At 49.6% G+C, this 17447-nt stretch overlaps 6 protein-coding genes and 1 non-coding gene across 7 annotated transcripts; 4 read left to right on the top strand and 3 right to left on the bottom strand.

Moving 5' to 3' along the window:
• Positions 1–1067: 1067 nt before the first annotated feature.
• On the top strand, positions 1068–1854 carry Pdw03_1163 (40S ribosomal protein uS13; the record flags this gene model as incomplete). Its single annotated transcript, XM_014679411.1, has 3 exons — positions 1068–1071; positions 1216–1381; positions 1557–1854. 3 exons carry the CDS (start codon positions 1068–1070, stop codon positions 1852–1854), a joined length of 468 nt encoding a protein of 155 aa, XP_014534897.1.
• Positions 1855–2573: 719 nt separating this feature from the next.
• Pdw03_1162 (Propeptide, carboxypeptidase Y) lies at positions 2574–4894 on the bottom strand (the record flags this gene model as incomplete). Its single annotated transcript, XM_014679410.2, has 6 exons — positions 2574–2579; positions 2675–2694; positions 2831–3982; positions 4032–4524; positions 4587–4594; positions 4675–4894. 6 exons carry the CDS (start codon positions 4892–4894, stop codon positions 2574–2576), a joined length of 1899 nt encoding a protein of 632 aa, XP_014534896.2.
• Positions 4895–6148: 1254 nt separating this feature from the next.
• Positions 6149–7220, top strand: Pdw03_1161 (UPF0023 family protein; the record flags this gene model as incomplete). The annotated part of the gene is made up of 2 exons (XM_014679408.1): positions 6149–6215; positions 6274–7220. 2 exons carry the CDS (start codon positions 6149–6151, stop codon positions 7218–7220), a joined length of 1014 nt encoding a protein of 337 aa, XP_014534894.1.
• A 515-nt stretch (positions 7221–7735) lies between these two features.
• Pdw03_1160 (Tryptophan synthase) lies at positions 7736–9268 on the bottom strand (the record flags this gene model as incomplete). Its single annotated transcript, XM_014679407.1, has 1 exon — positions 7736–9268. One exon carries the CDS (start codon positions 9266–9268, stop codon positions 7736–7738), a length of 1533 nt encoding a protein of 510 aa, XP_014534893.1.
• A 2930-nt stretch (positions 9269–12198) lies between these two features.
• Pdw03_1159 (Peroxidase family protein) lies at positions 12199–12875 on the bottom strand (the record flags this gene model as incomplete). The annotated part of the gene is made up of 2 exons (XM_014679406.1): positions 12199–12515; positions 12587–12875. 2 exons carry the CDS (start codon positions 12873–12875, stop codon positions 12199–12201), a joined length of 606 nt encoding a protein of 201 aa, XP_014534892.1.
• Positions 12876–13873: 998 nt separating this feature from the next.
• Pdw03_tRNA139 lies at positions 13874–13945 on the top strand. Its single transcript has one exon. It is a non-coding gene; the product is annotated as a tRNA-Arg (tRNA).
• A 989-nt stretch (positions 13946–14934) lies between these two features.
• Positions 14935–16463, top strand: Pdw03_1158 (uncharacterized protein; the record flags this gene model as incomplete). The annotated part of the gene is made up of 4 exons (XM_066099826.1): positions 14935–15014; positions 15064–15380; positions 15439–15947; positions 15999–16463. The coding sequence occupies 4 exons, from the start codon at positions 14935–14937 to the stop codon at positions 16461–16463; spliced, it is 1371 nt and encodes a 456-aa protein (XP_065957553.1).
• Positions 16464–17447: the final 984 nt, after the last annotated feature.

Raw genomic sequence — 17447 nt, 5'->3', positions numbered from 1 at the left:
GAGGAACATACATTGTCCAATGTGCCAGCTTGAATGCCATCTTTACCAACTGAAAGAGATAGAGTGGCATATTGTAGACGGTAAGCACGAGATAAAAGAACACACCGAGCGTCCCGAATCGAGTGCCCATGGCAACTTCCTATTTCTTGATGAACAAAGCATTTCCATTCCAAGGTTTAACGCCAGGGCAACATGAGCGTGGGGAATCCTATATCTGTCACATTAATTCAGAACATCTCGGTAGAGGTCAAGTCCAGAGAATATCAAAGAACCGAGTAAAAATAGATGGGCAATTTAGATGTCAACATCAGTGGGGTCCTGGGGTTCTTTGACAAAACAAAGAACAGAAATAGTTGAATCGATGCTAGTATAGATCAGGGTTCCAGATTCGGTATGTTTAGAGGATGTTGTGACCATGTTGCTGCTATCTTGTGTAAACCTCACCGGAGTCTAGAGATGACCTTCAAAATGCGGACGAGGTTAGCATCGAAGTAGAAATTCTCAAGGTGCCCCCAAAGCAAAAAGAGTCAGAAATTTTAGCATTATCCGGCCTGAAAAAAAAAATGTATGAGCCAAAGAACATAAGTGCCTGCGAGCGACAATAGACTTGGAGACGCGTTCGAAATGCTCAATCAAAGATTGAAAGAAAGATAAAACCATGAGTCAAAGAGATGACAGAGCCACAGAGTAAATCATCGTATGGAAACTCATGAAAGATTACTCGAAGCACAAAGAGACACTTTGATACTTGCTGATAACTCCAAGGACTGGGTTCATCGCAGTTTCATGTCGAGGAAAACAAAGCCGTCTGTCAGGGCTTAGTGTAAGATACGTGTAAATAACAACGCAAATTACCTGAATCTAACGTTGTAATTAATGTCCACGTGACTTCACATGATATGCTTTTGCAACCTAGCCACTTTCGGTCTAGCCTCTATCAAGCGAGCCCTCGTCCAAATCGGGTTAGTGTCCCAATTACCCGATCCCACAAGCAAAGTCATTCAGTTGGACTTCCTCTCTCCATCCCTCTGTCGACAACCCATCGCGATCCTCGCCCATCGCCCATCATGTGTACGTGACGACCCCTCCTTTCAGTCTGAGAGCCTTATATGAACACAACCACGATTTTGCCAAAAAAAAGAAGCAGGAAACGGTGGCAGATACGGCCGTTCGCGATATTGAACGTTGGCTAACATGGGGATTTCTCGATAATAGCGCTCGTGACCGGCGATAAGACGAACTTCCAGTTCATCTTGCGTCTGCTCAACACCAATGTTGACGGCAAGCAGAAGATCATGTACGCGCTGACCCAGATCAAGGGTGTCGGTCGCCGTTACTCCAACCTGGTCTGCAAGAAGGCCGATGTCGACCTCACCAAGCGGTACGTTCGCTACAACCCCCATCGCACATCCAAATATTCCCATCCGTTTGTTATTGGAGGAAACACTTGAAAGAGACAATGGAGCAGTTTGGACTATAATCGACACACGGAACATCGCACAACAATCGCACAAAGATCACAGGACCAGCAAAGCTGACAAGACACTTTTTAATAGTGCTGGTGAGCTCACCACCGAAGAGCTCGAGCGCATCGTGACCATCCTCCAGACCCCTACTCAGTACAAGATCCCCTCGTGGTTCCTCAACAGACAGCGCGATATCACCGATGGCAAGGACACCCAGGTTGTCTCCAACGGTCTCGACTCCAAGCTCCGTGAGGATCTTGAGCGTCTCAAGAAGATCCGCTCCCACCGTGGTCTGCGTCACTACTGGGGCCTCCGTGTCCGTGGTCAACACACCAAGACCACTGGCCGCCGCGGTCGCACCGTCGGTGTCAGCAAGAAGAAGGGCTAAATCAATCTGTTCGTTTTTTTTGCCGGGGGTTCTTGGAGGGATTCCGTTATTTCCGGTGTGTTTCTATGGGCACTCGTGGGACCTTTTCCCCGCTGTCAAAAAATTGAAAATGAACCATATCAATGAAATGATCCGATCCTCTTCGATGCATTTACTTTTACTCTTGGCTGTGGGTTTGATGGGATTGTCTGTTTTGGATCAATCTGCATATTCGATGATCCCGTCCCAATCCTTTGGCTCTCGTAGAGTAGAATATCCTGCAATGTTCCGTGGTAGACTTCGGGGATCAATTTGCTGTGGGGCAGGGTTGTCCCAGACCGTCGGTGTGGGACAAGGCTTAAGCCATCGATCAGAAATTATGGGGTACTGAGGTCCACGGGTTGTGGATGTGTGTCTGCGCGTATTCACACCTATCAAACACACCCGCACTTGCTGGAAATACCTCCATTGTTGTAGATGCCTTGCGCTACACGCAAGATGCGTGCACCAAGCTAAACAACCCTTCTGCTGATTAACCATTTATAAGAGTCTGCCATAATGCCTTTGAATCTTTTTCGGTAGTCTAGTCCAAGGTCCATACCAGGACTCTCTGAAAATCTTTGAGATTTCTTTATTACATATCTTCCCCTTGCTTATTGTTGTCGCTCGAATTAAGGCGGTAAAATCGGCTTAAATGTGGAGAAAGACTTCTCTGACAACCTTTGTTATTTGCTCGATGTTCAAGTCTATCCAAGATCGATTAAATTCAGAGTTGCCTAGATATTTATACTAAACAAAAGCGAAATCACCAAAAATCAGCAGGAAAACAGATGACACCAACCTTGAGAGTATGCGGCCTTTCTGAAATTCCCAGACGATCAAATGTCAAATTTGTGCCCCAAAGCTAGTCACAAGATCAATAACACGTATTGTAATTGTTAATTCATCAACGCATTATATCATAGAGCGAGTGGGCCGAGTGTTTAGAACCACTCACCACCGATCCAGCGGTTGAAGAACTCCAGGCCAGACTCAGGCTGGTCCATGGGGACCATGTGGCCACCGCCGAAGATTCGCATGAAGGTGAAGTTGCCGTGGGATTTGATCTGACCGATCTTCTTGCCAACGTGCTCGTTCTGTACAATCTTGAGGTCCTCAAGCTCGGCGGAAGCGAACTCCTTCTGGCCGGGCCACTCAAGAGCCTCGGACCAGGCCTTGTTGCCAAGCCAGTTGCAGATGAAGTCAGCATCACCGGCGTAGATCAGGACAGGAATCTGCTCAAGGAGACCGGGCACGAGGCGGTGGTAAGGCTTGAACCAATCACCATTAAAGAGGAAGTTACGGTTGATGTCGAAGTTACATGAGTCATAGCCATCAACCTCAGCACCGACAGCCTCGCGCACGCTCTCCTGGCCAAGGTACTCGCTGACGTAGCCCAGGCCCTTGTAGCAAAGATTGCTCTCATCTTCACACTTGCCGCGAACATCGTAAACGTTCTGGCCTGTGCGCTGGTAGGGGCCAAGCATGGCATTGTTGCAGTAGATTGAGGCCGGGACGCAAACCCAGGGGCTCTCGCTATTGTAGCAAGCCTGGATCATGCTTTGGCAGCGTGACAGGGAGTTGTCCATAGACTGGCAGGTGCTCTCATCCAGAACAGCGGGGTAGCCACCATCACCACAGGCCATGGGGCGGTAGTACTCGTACTGAGTAAGACCGTCGGTAAGACCGTTTCCAATGAGAACAGACTTGAGGTTGATGTTGCGCTTCTTGTGGGAGAGAATCTCCGAAGCCATGACAGGGATGTAGTGACCAGCGTAGGACTCGCCAGCGATGTGGAAGTCTTGTGTGGCGTACTCAGGGAATTGCTTGAAGAACAATGTGAGGAGGGCATAGACGTCCTTGCCAGCAGCAACACTGTCGCTGACGGAGGAGCCACTGTAGGAGTAACCGACATTGATAGGCTGATCCAGGAAGATGACAGAGGCATTGTTGTTCCACGAGAAATCATTGTAAATGGGCTTGATGTTAGCACCAATGGAGCTGGGTCCAAGTTCCATGAAAAGTCCGGTGAGGGACGAGCAGCCAGGACCGCCGTTCAGCCACAGAACGACGGGGTCGTTCTTGGGGTCATTGCGAGACTCGAAGAACCCTATTGTATGTTAGATAAACTAAAATACAATGAACGTAGGTTAACTCACAGTAAAACAAGTGCTTGTCATTCTCGTTGTCATCCAGGTAACCACTGTACTGCTTCACACCGGGATCGATGCCGAGAGAGCTGGGGTCAACCTTCTTCGCGCGGAGGGCGTAGTCCTCCAGCCTGCCATCAACCTCACGCTCCTTGGTGCCCCCCGCACCAGAAACCCAGATGTCTTGGACCTTGGCACCACTGACATGATAATCCCAGTGCGAGTCAGGACGGCGGGTGTGCTTCTTGGGCAGGGAAAGCATGGGAGCGCTCTCCATAGATTCAGGGAAGTAGTTAGAGACTTCCTCCCAGAGCTGACGAGCCTCACTAGAAAGAGACTTGAACTGGTCCTGAAGATGTTGCAGGGGCTTGAATGCATCCGCACCCTGTTGGGCTACGTTCTCCGCATGCTCGCTGTGAGTTCCAAGGACCTGCTGGAAGGATGGGGTAGCGGCCGAAGCTGCTCCCACCAAGAGAGTGGCGGACAAGACTCTCATTGTAAACTGTGCTTGGGTTTCACAGATAGAATGATGCTAGTGGTGAGTTGCTGATGAGGAACGGGTACCTTGAGGTCTGAGGGTAAGGGACCTCTTATCAGTGACCGTTTGCGGTAATGGCGCTGAAAAAGAAGCCAACGGAAGACACTCACTCACAGTTTGAGGATACCACAGGATATTTGATAATTGAAATAAAGTTGTGGGGGTGAGAAGAAGCAAGACAGTGATGTCCTGGGCTTGTGAAGTGAGAAGAAGCAGGTCCCTGGGATGACTCCGGGGACGGTCGATAAGACGAGACGGTTGGGCCAATCAGGTGATTGTAAGAGGGGGCCCCGACCCCATGAATGGATGAGTCAGCGTGAGTCACGAGAATCATCCGTGCACTCCAAAAGTCAACTCGTCACTTCTTTGAAGGTACGAAGGTAACAACTACACTTTCTCAAAGGTGCACGGAAATAGAACATTGTCATCGTTACATACACCATTTAGGGGCGAAAACAAATAGACTATTTACATTGTCGTAGTTTCCCCTGAATGCCTTCAACTCTACAAGAAGACTACAATCCTTGATCCTGTTTTCCAAAAGGAAAATGACCCAAACAGGGGTATCCGATAACTGTCCTCGTTGGCATTTCAGGCAGTGCGTCCTTGCAAATATAATGAGCGCTGGCGAGAAATCTTTAAAATCAGATTTCCCGTCAGGCGAAGATATAATAATAGCGCAATTCAACAAAGCCCCCTCAGCTCATGAACGATTAGAGATGTCATTGTAGATCAGGCTTCGAATATGGGAGGGATGGGATTCACAGGCTATGGCATGTGGTGCCAGCTCATGATGACGTCCTGATCTGTTCCCCAGGGGAAGCCCTCTAGACAGTGCATGCTCTTCACCATCTTGACATGCATCCAAAAGGAACGTCCAAAAAGAACATTGGACTTCTTACATATAACCTCCCTCTGATCATTTTAAGGATTCGGGCCAACTTGGTCAGCGCCGGGATAAAACATCTTCGTACAATGTAAATAAAGTAAGCGCGTAGGTATGCAAGTACCTTTAGTCGTAAACGTGAGAACTAAAGGTATCTTAAAGTGAAATGATGCAATGTTAGATATCATATATTGTATAAATTTCAACTGCCATAACTCCTTTCTAATAATATCCATAGATGTTTCGAGTTCTACGACATGAGGATCCCCTGCGTACCTAGGTTGCATAGAGCATGAAACTATATGCCCAAAAGGTCCAGAAGCAACACGATCTGGTGGCTTCAGGCTGTATAGAACGCTCCATTGAAGTCACCTTCCCTCCAAGATAAGTTGTTTCAACCTACAACCGTAAGAAAAGGTGTGCTACAGAGGGTTATGGTGGGGGGAAAGACCACTCCATATCACGTGATGCATAGTTCCCCTTTGAGACTCGGGCACGAGCTTATCGACTGATCTTTTTTAGATTTCGGAGCGCAAATCAATTTGGAATATACCATACTCAGTTTACAGATACCCTTTAGTCCTGACAGTGTCATCCATTTGGAAAATAGTTGGAAAATCTGCCCTTGAATATTACTGCATTTTCTGGTGTCTGGTTTTTCTCTTGGAAGCAACCAGCCCTCAACGGCTTCGCACACCCAAAATGCCTATCAACCAACCCTCCAACCAAATTAAATTTACCAACGTGTCGGTCGTCCGACTCAAAAAGGGTACGCCTCTGTCTTGATTATGTCGCTTTGACCTTTCTAACCTTGTACCTCAATACAGGCAAGAAGCGCTTCGAACTCGCCTGTTATAAGAACAAACTGCTTGAATACCGATCCGGCGCTGAAAAAGACCTCGACAATGTCCTCCAAGTCCCAACCGTATTCCTCTCCGTCTCTAAAGCACAAACCGCCCCATCGGCAGAGCTAACAAAAGCCTTCGGGGCCGGTACCCCTCGCGAAGAAATCCTCCAAGAGATCCTCCGCAAAGGCGAAGTGCAAGTCGGTGAGCGGGAGCGCAAAGACATCCTCGAGCGAGTGGAGAAGGAAGTACTGGATATCGTGTCAGGCCGACTAGTCGACCCGTCCACCAAGCGCGTGTACACACCTGGAATGATTCACAAGGCGTTGGATCAACTCACCTCAGCCAGCGGACAACAACAGACTCAAGCGAGCGGGGAGGCGAATGGAGATGGCGAAGAGAAGCCCTCCCAGCCGAAGAAGCCGCTCTGGACGGGAGTTTCGGCGAACCGTTCGGCGAAGATTCAAGCGTTGGATGCCATGAAGGCTCTCATCGCTTGGCAGCCGATCCCTGTTATGCGGGCACGCATGCGTCTTCGTGTGACCTGCCCAGTGGCGCTGCTGAAGCAGTCTGTCAAGGCAGCCTCAGGTCCTGCGTCGATTAAGGAGAAGGAGGCCTCCTCCGGTGGCCCCAAAAACAAAAAGGGGAATAAGGGAGCGAAGAAATCTGCCAAGAAGGATGATTCCGACGTCGAGGCTGGTCAGTCTGATGTGGAAGCTGCACCCAAGGCCCCGAGCACCGTCAAAGACAAAATTATGGCTTTCATCGAATCGGTTGAATCGCAAGAAGTTGTTGGCGGGGATGAATGGGAGATTGTCGGTTTTGCTGAGCCCGGTGCGTTCAAGGGATTGAATGAGTTGGTGAGCAATGAGACCCGTGGAAGAGGCCGGGTTGAGGTTCTGGACATGTCGGTCACACATGAGGATTGAATCATGCCGTTTGACTTCTCTACGGGGCTGTGCTGTAAATGATATACCGATATGACTGATGACCAAAAATTAAACCAGAGTCTTGAAACATACTGAATTTAGACATGGCCATCCCATTCCTTCTCTTCTTGCAGCGTAGAGGTGAAGAAGGTCTCTTGTCGTGGAAAAAGCAAAGATGAACGGCAGTTCAACAATGAAGACATCCTGCAACGAACGAAAACAAAACGCATGGCATCAGCCACCAGCTCGTTAAAAAAAAGCCACTTAACACAAGAGATAGTCTTTGGAACCTTGGAAAAAGGCAAGGATCTCAAGTAAATTTCAAGTATAATAGCCTTGGGGCATATTAACTCACACCAAGAGGACAACAACAAATATGATACAGTAAGACTAGGATATAGACAAGTAAAAGCACGAAACCCGGCGCCACGAAGGAGACGAGTTGGAGGATTCCCGACAAAACGCGAAAAGCAATCAGGGGTTCTCATGACTCGCTTTTTCGCCCCTCGAGCACTTCAGACGTCCAACCCAGGTACGCCAATATGATCAAATCCAGTCACCAAAAAAACCACATTCTTACCCGGACCAAGTTCTCTAGCAAGATCGAGTGCCTTGGTTACCGCGTGACTCGAGTCAAGACCAGGCAAGAACCCCTCGCGGTGCTGAAGCGTTCTAAATCCGTCCAGGGCAACCGCGTCGGTAGCCGTGGAAATTTCAATCCGGCCAGAGTCTTTCCAATGAGCGATCTCAGGGCTCACGGTAGACAAGTTCATGTCCGGTGAAATGGAATGCGAGTCAAGGATCTGGCCATCTTGGTTTTGGAGGAGCAGAGTGCGGGCACCCTGCAGGACGCCAAGCTCACCATCTGTTAGGGCAGCTGCCTTGGCGGCTTCAACGCCAACTAGACGAATCGATGAGTCATGAAGGAACGGTCGAAAGAGACCGATTGCACCGCTACCACTGCCAATGGCGGTGACAAGGGCATCCGGCTGGCCACCTACTGCCTCGCGCATTTGAGCTGCAACCTCCTCGCCTAGAAGGGCTTGGAACGTGCGAGCCAGGGTCGGCAGTGGACTGGGCCCCACCGGGCTACCCATGAGGTAGTAGGCAGATTCGTGATTGCAGACCGCATATCGCAGTGCTTCTGTGATAGCAGCGCGTAGACTACCCATGCCGGAGGGGGTGCGAGCCGGCAGAATCTTAGCGCCGAGCCCCTTTATCTCTCGCATATCCTGCTCCTGGGCACTAGCATCATCTGCACCAATGACGACCACACAACGCAATCCCAGGCGTGCGCACATGGCAGCGGTGAATTTGCCATGTTTAGCCGAGGCGCACTCTGTGACGATCTCAGAGCGGCCCATCCGGCGAGCGAGCAGGAGCTGGCCGAGGATGTTGCGGATCTTATGGCTGCCGTATTCATTTTTGTCCTCGCGCTTTAGCCAGATGGTAGCCCCTCCGGCCAGGCTGGTTAAATTCTGAGCTCTCTGTAGTGGTGTGACATGGGCACGCTGGAATGTGGCATACTCTTCCCAGAACGAAGGGTCTGAGACGGTGGCCTCGAAGAATGATGTCAGCTCGTATAGGAATCCCATGATAGATTCAGGAGCGAACCGGCCCCCATAGGAGCCGTAGCCATCAAATGTGACCGGCGGGGCCCGCAGACTGCCATCTACTTGCAGGATAGGGATGTACGGTGTGACTATGTTCAATGGCGATGGGGAGAGAAGCTTGGCCGGTGACCCGGTCGTGGAAGTGCTTCCACGGATGCAGGATGCTGTCGTTGCTCTGGTTTCGCCATCTGAAGCATTTGTCGATTCGGTTTGTGTGCTGCTATCGCAGCTCGCGAGAGAAGTCGAAGGCACCCTGGACTGTACACGGCCCAGTTCCCCTTCGCCGGGACTCGCAACTCGTGCTTGCACAACCGTTCTATCCTCAGGTCTCACGCGAACGGAATCTTCCACGTTTTCTGAGCCCTGCGTCGTGGAATCAGTGGGTTCACATGATTTGGAGGAAAAGCAGAGAAACAGGCGCAGAGAGCGAAGCATGAGGTGATCTTTCCTTTGGACGAAAGTAGAAGTTGGATGGATGTTTCAGTGTAGTTGGCAAACACAGCATAAGGAGCCATAGAAAACAAAGAGAATCAATTTGAGAATGGAAGTATCCGACCATGCACTAGAAAGGCCATGGTTCCAGTGGGCGAGAGGTGTATTAAGTACAGTGTGGATGTCCCGGCCTTAGATGCGGAGTATGTATCCTTCAGCTCATCAAGCCCATTGAATTGGGGAGTCCGATCTAGTCCAATTGCCTCTCTTGGCTCACCAGATGATCGCATTGGCTCTTCCGGCCTCGTTCTTTCAGTAGAGAGAGCATTGGAGGGGGGAGGGGGAGGGAGAGATGGCTTGTATGGTGATGTTACACAGTGGGGGCGAGAAACCCATCTCATCGAAGAGGGCACTAAGTCTATTGTTCTAGCGAAATGATGTCTCTGTGATGTACCAGTGATAGAGAAGATCCACTCCATCTGTATCCATCATCGAAAAGTGTAAAAAGACTCCGCCGAGAAGAACAGGGCACCCAATGACGGTTCAGAGTCCCAGATTCGATAGCTTACTGCTCATCGGGATCTTTGTCTAGAATCTTACTTCGATCACGAGACGACGATTGGGTTTCACATGGAGTGGACTTGTCATTTCAAATCATCGACATCCATCTATCTGCAATCCATCGCAGTGGGGACAGCAGGACTAATTTCTCAAATGATGATCGTAGGCCCACTAAAGTATTATCAGATACCATCTCGGCAGGTGAGGTGTACAACTTAGCAGGGGTCCAGCTCCTTTTGGTATCCAAGCCAATCATCTTGATTCTCAGGGGCCTCTCAAGGCAGAATTCCATCTCTGCTGTGTGACAAGGCCTTATCCGAGGCCTCATCCCTGACGTGATTTTAGTCTCTCGTTCCCTCCATTACCGTAAGGTCTTTCGAAGGATTTGGTCGACTCTCGAAAATCCCATGGGCCATATTCACGGATCTCTCTCACATCTTTTAATTCAACTTCAATTCCCCCTATCAACCGGTACTTCGAAAATTATGGGGGAAATTGCCCAGTCTCAATGAGACAGAGCTACAATGCTCCAACCAGCAGCTTTATCGTTGGCGCATGGTATTTTAAATTCCGTGTCGCCTTCACCGGCATAGCACGTTGATACATCATACATACAATTGGTGATAAGCGGGTACCCACACAGATTCAGCGGAAGTAGTTTCCCTTGATTCCTCTGTACTCTATGGTGCTCAGGGACCGAATTCATGGAGATCGACCGAGACCGATCCGGATAGGATAAACCTTCTGGGATAACCTTCAACCAATGGGCACTCAACCACGTAGTCAATGAGGGAGGGAGGGAGGGGGGGGGATTCTTTTCTTGGGCGTTCTTTGATGCAGGGCTATTCAGCCGTAAACCACTCAAGCGAAGGAAGTTTCTGTTGGCCAAAAATGAAATGGTAGGATTTCTGTGGTCAACATAGGGATCGGGATGCGAAGATGTTGCACGAACACCTCGGTATCTCGAACGACTACAGAGAATTTGTAGCACAAATTAAGGGGTCTCTACCTTTGTCTCCAAGACTGGAGAGATACACCGAGATTTAAAAAAAAATCACTCCACCGCGGCAAGCATTCAGTCGGTCAGCTAAAAATGAAATCTAGGTTGGGACAGGCAGCAAGCAAACCTCGTCCCTCGATCGTTCAATCGTGCACATCGGCTATTTCCGCAAACCCTTGTGGATTCCCCATGATGGAGCTCATTGACATGATTACTTGCCTGGGAGTGGCCATTATATCAAGCGATAGAGCTGCGGTCCAACGGCTGATCATTGAATTGAATATCGTATAAATGAGAGGACAGACTGCTTTTCGTTCTAACCCAGTTCTTGGAACCTTGCGGATTTCTGCCCGGAAGGAACTTAATCTCACCGGGATGCAGGGCACGAGATGATGTAATCTGGGAACCCCCTCCTTACGTAGGGAGCGGAACATCGAACGAGGCCGTTTTTTTCTGGGTTGCAAAAAGATATAAAGAAACCTCAAGGTGCCATGAAATCAACATCCGATGAACCAGATGGGGTTTGGTGATGCTGGATCAAGAACCGGCCTCTATTGCTGTGGGTGATCCTGACATCGTTGATTAAGCTAGATGTCCTCAAGCACGATAAAATTCCCCGAGAGCAGAAACCATTCATCTACCCTGGATATCCCTAATCCTGGTCGATTTCCAGCGCAGGTAGATCCGAGGTCGAAATCCGTGAGGGGGCCCGACCCCGACCCATCACCGAGATTTTGATGCCCCGGGCGGGTGAAGAAAGCTTGGCGTTGAGCGGGGGATTGGAGATTCGAGAACACTTGGAACCCTTGGGATCTAGAGCAATCGATCTAGGTGGTGCGTACTTTTGGAAATTTACTCATTTGGAGGGAGACCGTGGAGACAAAAACCAAAAAGTTTCTCTGAAGCAGCAGTGGATTTTTTTTTCTCTAGATCATCTAAGAGAGACATTCGCAACGTGCATATCGTGATCAAAGCAATGGCTCACGGTGCCAGGGGGTGAATGGATTCAAATCATCCAAGCAAAACCAGACCCCACAAAAAAAAAGACACAACAAACAATAAAAATCCATAACGGGTATACGCTTAGATGCAAATGCATGACATGTGAAAGGGAAAGACCATTGTGGCCCGGAAGTCCTCGGCATCTAGCCAGGAAGTAACTCGGTCCATGTTGAGAGGTTCAGGGATGGCGGACATCAATACTCAACCTGGTATTGAGAAGATGATGTCCGACCGTGGTAAGGGAGCAAAACCAAAAAAAGGGCCGAGGAAGTAGAAGACATCAAGTCTTGAGGAATGGAAGGGATGTTGGAAAAAATAGAAAAAAAAGGATCCTGGAGGTGAAGAAAGTAGGGTTGAGATGAGGTATAGATCAAGCGCAGACCTGAATGGCGATCAAGGCGCGGGCGAGATCCTCGGGGGCGAAAGGAAGGTGCTTCCGGGCGGAGATAACGCACGGAGTTAGAGCGGGCGAGATAGCATGGACGAGGGGGGATGAGTAGCGAATGGACTCCTTGAGGAAGAACTTGGGGTCCTTTGAATCTTCTGGGATCTCGTAGATAGAGCCTTCGTTGATGAGGGTCATCATTGAGCCATTATAGCTAGAGGGGTCGACGATGGTAGAGGACTGAGAACCGGAGCCAGGGCCGCGTGGCGATGATTCAGCAGGGATCTCGGGATTGGAGGAAACTGTCGGGGAAAAAAAAGGGTCAGAACGTAAAAAAAAATATTGCATGGACTTCGATAAGGGCACTACGTACCTGGATCCACATCCTCCGGGGACACCGAGTTGTCAGATTCGGATGGGCCGGAGTAACCGTCGGATCCTTCACATGTGGCGAAAGGCGACAGGGAGACTTCAAATGAACGAGGTCGTTCGACCATCGCCCCCTGGAAGGACCACGCGGCTAGGCTCTTCTGGTGAGCACGATCGAATGGACCACGAAACTTCGAGGGAGGACACTCGTGTCGTCTGTAATATTCGATCTTGGGCTTCGCAGTATTTTTGGAGGAGCGGAACACCCGCTTGACCTTCTCGCGGAACGTCATACTGAAAAAAAAAGAACTGTGAACTTTTTAAGAGATTCAAGATTCAAATTCAAGAAGTTCAGAGATCAATGCGGGCAATTCCTGGGGAAAAGGCCTCAGTGCATACCACTCCCGGATTGGGAACGGACGCGGTGGGTGTGCAAGCACGAAGAGCGGGGGGTTGGAATCAGTAACAGTTTGAGCATTCTACTAAAATATAGAGAGGGAGGTAAGGTACAAGAGAAAAAAGGCGACAAGAGAGAGGGAAATGTGGGAATTATAGTCGACATTTGATGTGGATGCAACGGCAACAGAGATAAGCCAGGGTGGGATGGAGGTCCGCGTTCCCCAGAAGCATCTCCGGTCCATATCCGGTGAGGATATTGGGGCAAGATGGTATTGGCCTCCTCAAATGGAATCCACTGTCTGTGCGAGACATAGATCATTTATCCTATTCGCCCTGCTCGCTTTGGTACATCACGTTCATCAAGACATTCTCCGATGTAGTGTGTAGATTCAATGGATGGAGTACGGATTACTGTGTGTATGGATCTCGGCACCCTCGACAGATTTAATCCCCGAGCACCTCTCGACCCGAGAAACGGTCAAGTCTGGGTCAAGAAATCGCAGTGATTACTCCGGACACAGATAGGACTTGCAGATAGTGGTAACTGGATCCTTCACCCTTCACATTGTATGTCACAGACTAAGGATCATCAAGGATAACCCAGTAGTACTCCGTATAGTAGAACATGATCCGAGAGGTCCAGTGGCGTACTGCAGCGAAGGCTTCCAGAAATTCGGGGAGAGGTTCATAGTTACATCATTCCCAAAAAGTTGAACAATAAAAATGTGTCACGAAATGTCATGACAATTGCCAACGGACGGGAATAAACCGGAATCGGAGTGGATCTTGCCTGGCTCCGACCGCCCCCACTCGGCACGTTCTTGCCGCATTTGCCTGTCCACTGGGAGAAAAGTGGTTAATAAAACACTTTGGAGCCAAAACTTATACCTCAGGCCGGCTGGCCCAGTGGCAAGGCGCTTGACTACGAATCAAGAGATTGCAGGTTCGATCCCTGCGTCGGTCACTTCATTTTTTCCCCCCCTCCTCTCTCGATCAACTGATCTCAGCTCTGTCTGTCTTTTTGATGTGTCCTCTTTAACTTTTTTTTATTTTGCGTATCCGACATTACATTGATGACCTCATAGTTTATAATCAAAGACCAAGTTGGCCTGATTTGAGTTCCATGCTGGACATGCATGCCATAACGCCTCAACCCACTGTCGCGCAATAGATCGTACACAAAGTAGACCTAGTGGGGGTGCCAGTTCTGACTCTATTGGAGGTCCTTTCAAAGCCATGGATCTTGCATGTTGCTCATTTTGCCTTTTTTGTTTTACCGTTCTGTTTTATGATCACAATGGTTTTGTCCTTTGTGGTCTCTTACAGAGTCCTGTTTCAGAGGTGATGTAATTGCTCTTTTGCCCTGGACCCTTTCTCCAGGACCGGTCTCAAAAGTAAAAAATCAAAAATAACGGCAGACGTCGGCTTTGCGCCTTTCCCCAGATCATCCGTGAGCCCCCTGATTGCCCTGATTAACCTGATCAATTGCCCCTGAACGCCCTAGTTGTGCAGGCACAGCCCTATTTACCCAATGCAGACATTAGGGCTGGCCCAAGCTCACACGACCAGACAACTATGAAAGAGAAATTGCATGCGGAGGAATGTAGAGCAAAAAGAGAAAGAGAAAGAGAAAGACAGACGTAACGATTTCAAGTCCGTGAATTTGAATGGGAAATCGAATGCATTTGAATCTTTCGAATCTAATAATAGCCGACAAAACTAAGAAGTCGAAGACGAAGGAAAAAAAAAAAAAAAAAAAGAGATTAAATTTGTGACACTTTTAATGTTCCAGAACTGTCCTCACCACGGATCCAAGAACCCTAGAGAAGAGAACATACCGCGTCATCCCTTACTTGACTTCTTCCTTCCTGCACCTCACCACTATTGTAAGTTAACTTATCTGTCCTCCATATTCCACCTTCTGACTAGCGCAGAATCAATTCACTCTCAACCATGGCCAAGAAAGGAGGAAAGAAGAACAAGAAGGGCAGCAAGCCCGCTGTTGCCGCTGTAGACAACGTCAAGGACGTGGTGTGAGTTGAAAATTTCGAAATCATGCCATATCACCATCTAATTCTTCAGTGAACCCGATAACGAAACTGTGGACGAGACCAACCACACTGAAGGCCAGATTGAGACCGTCGAGCCGACAGAGACGCCCGAGATTGCAACACAACCTTCCGAGACCGTTGCCGAGCCCACCCCCGCGACCGAGGCCTCCGGAACTGAGATCCCAGCTGTGGTGGAGACCGAGGAAGTCAAGACCAAGGAGGCTGTCAAGGCTGAGGAAGCACCCGCGACAGAGAACAAGGGTACGGTGGAGGAGGCCGTGGAGAAGGCGCAGGCCTCCAAGGCCGGTCAGTTGGGCGAATTGGAAGGTGGCGCTGCCGCCGGCACTGGTATGACGCGTGTTAGCACAAAGGCGACATAGATTTCAACTAACCTGGAAAACTGCAGCTGTCCTCCCGGAGACGACCACCAAGGAGCCCGCTTCCTTGGCCGCGACCGGCATTCCCGAGACATTGGCCGAGCGCCCCACGACTGCGGCATCAACCGAAGTTCCTGCTGTTGTTGCGCCCGCGCCTATTGCTGCCCCCGTCGAGACCGATGCTATCCACCCCAAGCGCCCGTATGAGAAGCCCATCTTCAACAACGAGGAGAACTTGAAACCCCACAAGATGCCCAAGACCGACGAGGAGGCGCTCGCCCACAGCGTGGCGGAGGACAAGAAGACTATTGAGGTTTTGGCCGGTGCTGGACCCGCTTCCACTGCTGCGTTCACAACCCCTGAGCCTGTGCCTGTTCAGGCCGAGGCACGCAAGCTTGCCGAGACCCCTCAGATCGCTGAGGAGAAGGTCGAAACTCCCGTGATTACTGAGGAGAAGGCCGAGGCACCCAAGGCTGTTGAAGAGAAGGACGTCGAGACTCCTGTGGCCGCCGAGGCACCCAAGGCTGTTGAAGAGAAGGTCGTCGAGACTCCTGTGGCCGCCGAGGCACCCAAGGCTGTTGAAGCGAAGGTCGTCGAGACTGCTGTGGCCGCTGAGACACCCAAGGCTGTTGAGGAGAAGGTCTCCGACGAAAAGGTCGAGGTACCTACCGTTGCTGAGGAGAAGATCCCCGTCGAATCCGCCTCCAAGAGCACCCCTGCTCAGACCGGCACCGGCAAGCCTGCCTCCTCTCCTATAGCGGTTGCCGCCGCGAACGCTGCCATTCTCTCTTCCAAGAGTGACAAGGCTGCTGCTCCGGCCGCCCCGGCTATCACCAAGGAGGCTGAGGTTAAAAAGCCCGAAGCTGCCCTGAAGCGTGGCGAGGAGCCTTTGCCCAAGGCTGAGGAACCCAAGCCCGAGACCAAGGCCGAACCTGTCAAGCAGGAGGCTGGCAAGGCCCAGCAAGAGACTCAAAAGAAATCTGAGCCCTTAGCAGAGCAGGTCGAGAAGAAGAAGGGTGGCTTCATCTCCTGGTTGAAGCGCAAGTTCAAATGAGTCAACTACTTGCTGTAGGGAGTAAGAGCATGATCTGCGCTGTACGCTAGTTGGGGATATTGGGGGTGAGGGGCTTGCGGGGTACTTCAGGCTGCCTCAGGCTTTGTTTTTCTTTCTTTTGTCAGGCTTTGATGATACACCAGTTGAAATTATATATCAGAATCAGAATCATAGTGTTAATTGTTCATGGTCCTGACGCCTTGTAATCTCATAACTCTTTGTTCGAAGTTGATGGCCTCAGGGTTGCTCGAGTTGCTAAGCTCGTTATTTGACGTACACCGCTTGTCAGGCGTCAAAGTATAGTACACTATCTCCAGCAGTGACTTGATCGTCTCCCTACTTATGTGCCTCACAATTCTGGTTACAGTCGTATTTTATCTAAAATGGCTTTCACTTTGGTATTCTAAGATTCGAAAGTTTACTGATGGCATACCGCTTTTGGTTAGACATCATCACAGTTATCCACGGCTGCTCTAAGGTCAATTGTGTAGACTAACCAGCAGCGAAACTAAGCCTATGCCTCTTCTCCAACTCAAGCAGATCTCTAATCATAACCCCCATCGACCAGCAGTATAACACATACGACCATAGGGTATGGAATAGACTGCGACATCGCCCATGGACGGGCGGGTAGGCACTACCCACGCCTTATATAAGCGGGAAATGGGCCCTACCCTTAGGGCCCATAGGCCTTGGGCGTTGTGGGCGCCCGTAGGCCTTTTTAGTAAGCAGAATTTCTTAACCTCGTGATATTTATTATTTATACATTTTTTTTCTACATGTTTTTAAGTAATTTAATTTTATGTATAATAACTTAATACTACTATTAATTTTCTAACCTTAGTTAGAAATGAGTAGGTGTCACGGTGCGAACCGTGATGCTTAGTAAGAGGAAGATCATGACACGTGATCTCCGACCTGTTTATCTGAACTTCAGTTCTAGATCCTGTTGTAGCTCTTTGAGCTACGTCTTGTATGATAGCC

The sequence above is a fragment of the Penicillium digitatum genome, chromosome 4 (genome assembly GCF_016767815.1).
Source record: "Penicillium digitatum chromosome 4, complete sequence".
Lineage (NCBI taxonomy): Eukaryota > Fungi > Ascomycota > Eurotiomycetes > Eurotiales > Aspergillaceae > Penicillium > Penicillium digitatum.
The sequence above is the reverse complement of the archived record's forward strand: the minus strand, read 5'-3'. Positions and strand labels throughout refer to the sequence as shown.